The sequence below is a fragment of the Centruroides sculpturatus genome, unplaced genomic scaffold (assembly GCF_000671375.1).
Source record: "Centruroides sculpturatus isolate CEXI.00-Female unplaced genomic scaffold, Cexi_2.0 scaffold6742, whole genome shotgun sequence".
Classification (NCBI taxonomy): domain Eukaryota; kingdom Metazoa; phylum Arthropoda; class Arachnida; order Scorpiones; family Buthidae; genus Centruroides; species Centruroides sculpturatus.
Genome location: NW_019392496.1, coordinates 1 through 1,143, shown reverse-complemented (window position 1 = coordinate 1,143; position 1,143 = coordinate 1). Strand labels below are relative to the sequence as shown.

The window sequence follows — 1,143 nt, the reverse complement described above, 5'->3', positions numbered from 1 at the left end:
AGTAAATTTCACTTATAATTCAAATCGAACAAAAATGAATATGCCTGCAATTTTTACGAAACATCCTGTATGCATTTCAAGTTATATAAAATGGCAGTTAATATTTTCATGCACATTACTCATTAAAACAAACCTTTCCAACGCCGTGACTTCGATAACCAAATTTTTTCAAATATTGAGGTAAAGTTTTCACATCCAATGGTAATCCACTTGGCTCAGCAGTGCGAATAACAAGATGCTGCAGACCTGAATTTATATCGACAAGTTCATTAATTCTGTTTGTGAAAATTCTAAAGTATATATTTTAACAATAAAAACTTTTTGATACGTTTAAATATTGATGATTGAAACATATTTTTATAAACTTACCTAAATGTATTGGATGTTTTCCAGTAAGTAACGCAGCTCTTGATGGGGTGCACAGGGGTTGAACGTAATAATTATCTAAGAGTATTGAATTAGCAGCCAAAACGTCAATATTCGGAGTCGGTATTTGTAAAGATCCGTGATAACTTACGTCGTTCCATCCCTATTCATAATAATATTATCGTTATATGATACTATATATATATGTACAGTACACATATAAAATATAATAATAATAAAAAAATTTAAATTTTTTTTCGTCGACATAACTAATTCTTAATTAAAGCCTCATAATAATTGATGGAAATACTTACAAGGTCATCGACTAAATAAAAGATAATGTGAGGCGGTTTTCCTTGGATACAGGAGAGATGAATAAATAGAATTATGCAGACCCTCCACTTCATTTCGAATACAATTGGCAGCCAAAGATTTAATGGTTTAACTTCGAATGAATGCAAGTATAAACGTTCGATTGATAAGGTATGCAAAACTGTTTTCCGCCTTGTTCCTGTAGTTTGAACAGATAATAATTGTTTTAATGATATTTAATTAAAGATGACGTAAAATGAAAATCCTATTCATATACAGTTGTTATAATTAAACATATACGCTCAGTCCCTTATATCTGTATTATAACTTTTTGCTACTTTTTTAAAAAATAAAAGAAAAAATGCATTGTTTTCATCAACACATGTCAGGCAAATGAGGAAATAATAGTCCATTACTCTTAAATTCCAGTTTGATTACGAATTATTTCTATTATTGACCTTTTTA

At 29.1% G+C, this 1,143-nt stretch overlaps 1 protein-coding gene across 1 annotated transcript; it reads right to left on the bottom strand.

Annotated features, from left to right (window-relative positions):
- Positions 1 to 133: 133 nt before the first annotated feature.
- Positions 134 to 855, bottom strand: LOC111617616 (arylsulfatase B-like; the record flags this gene model as incomplete). Its single annotated transcript, XM_023358889.1, has 3 exons — positions 681 to 855; positions 370 to 529; positions 134 to 246 (listed from the first exon to the last, which is right to left on the bottom strand). Coding segments are annotated over exons 1-3 (366 nt in total), but the record flags the coding sequence as incomplete, so codon positions are not given.
- Between the last annotated feature and the right edge of the window lie 288 nt (positions 856 to 1,143).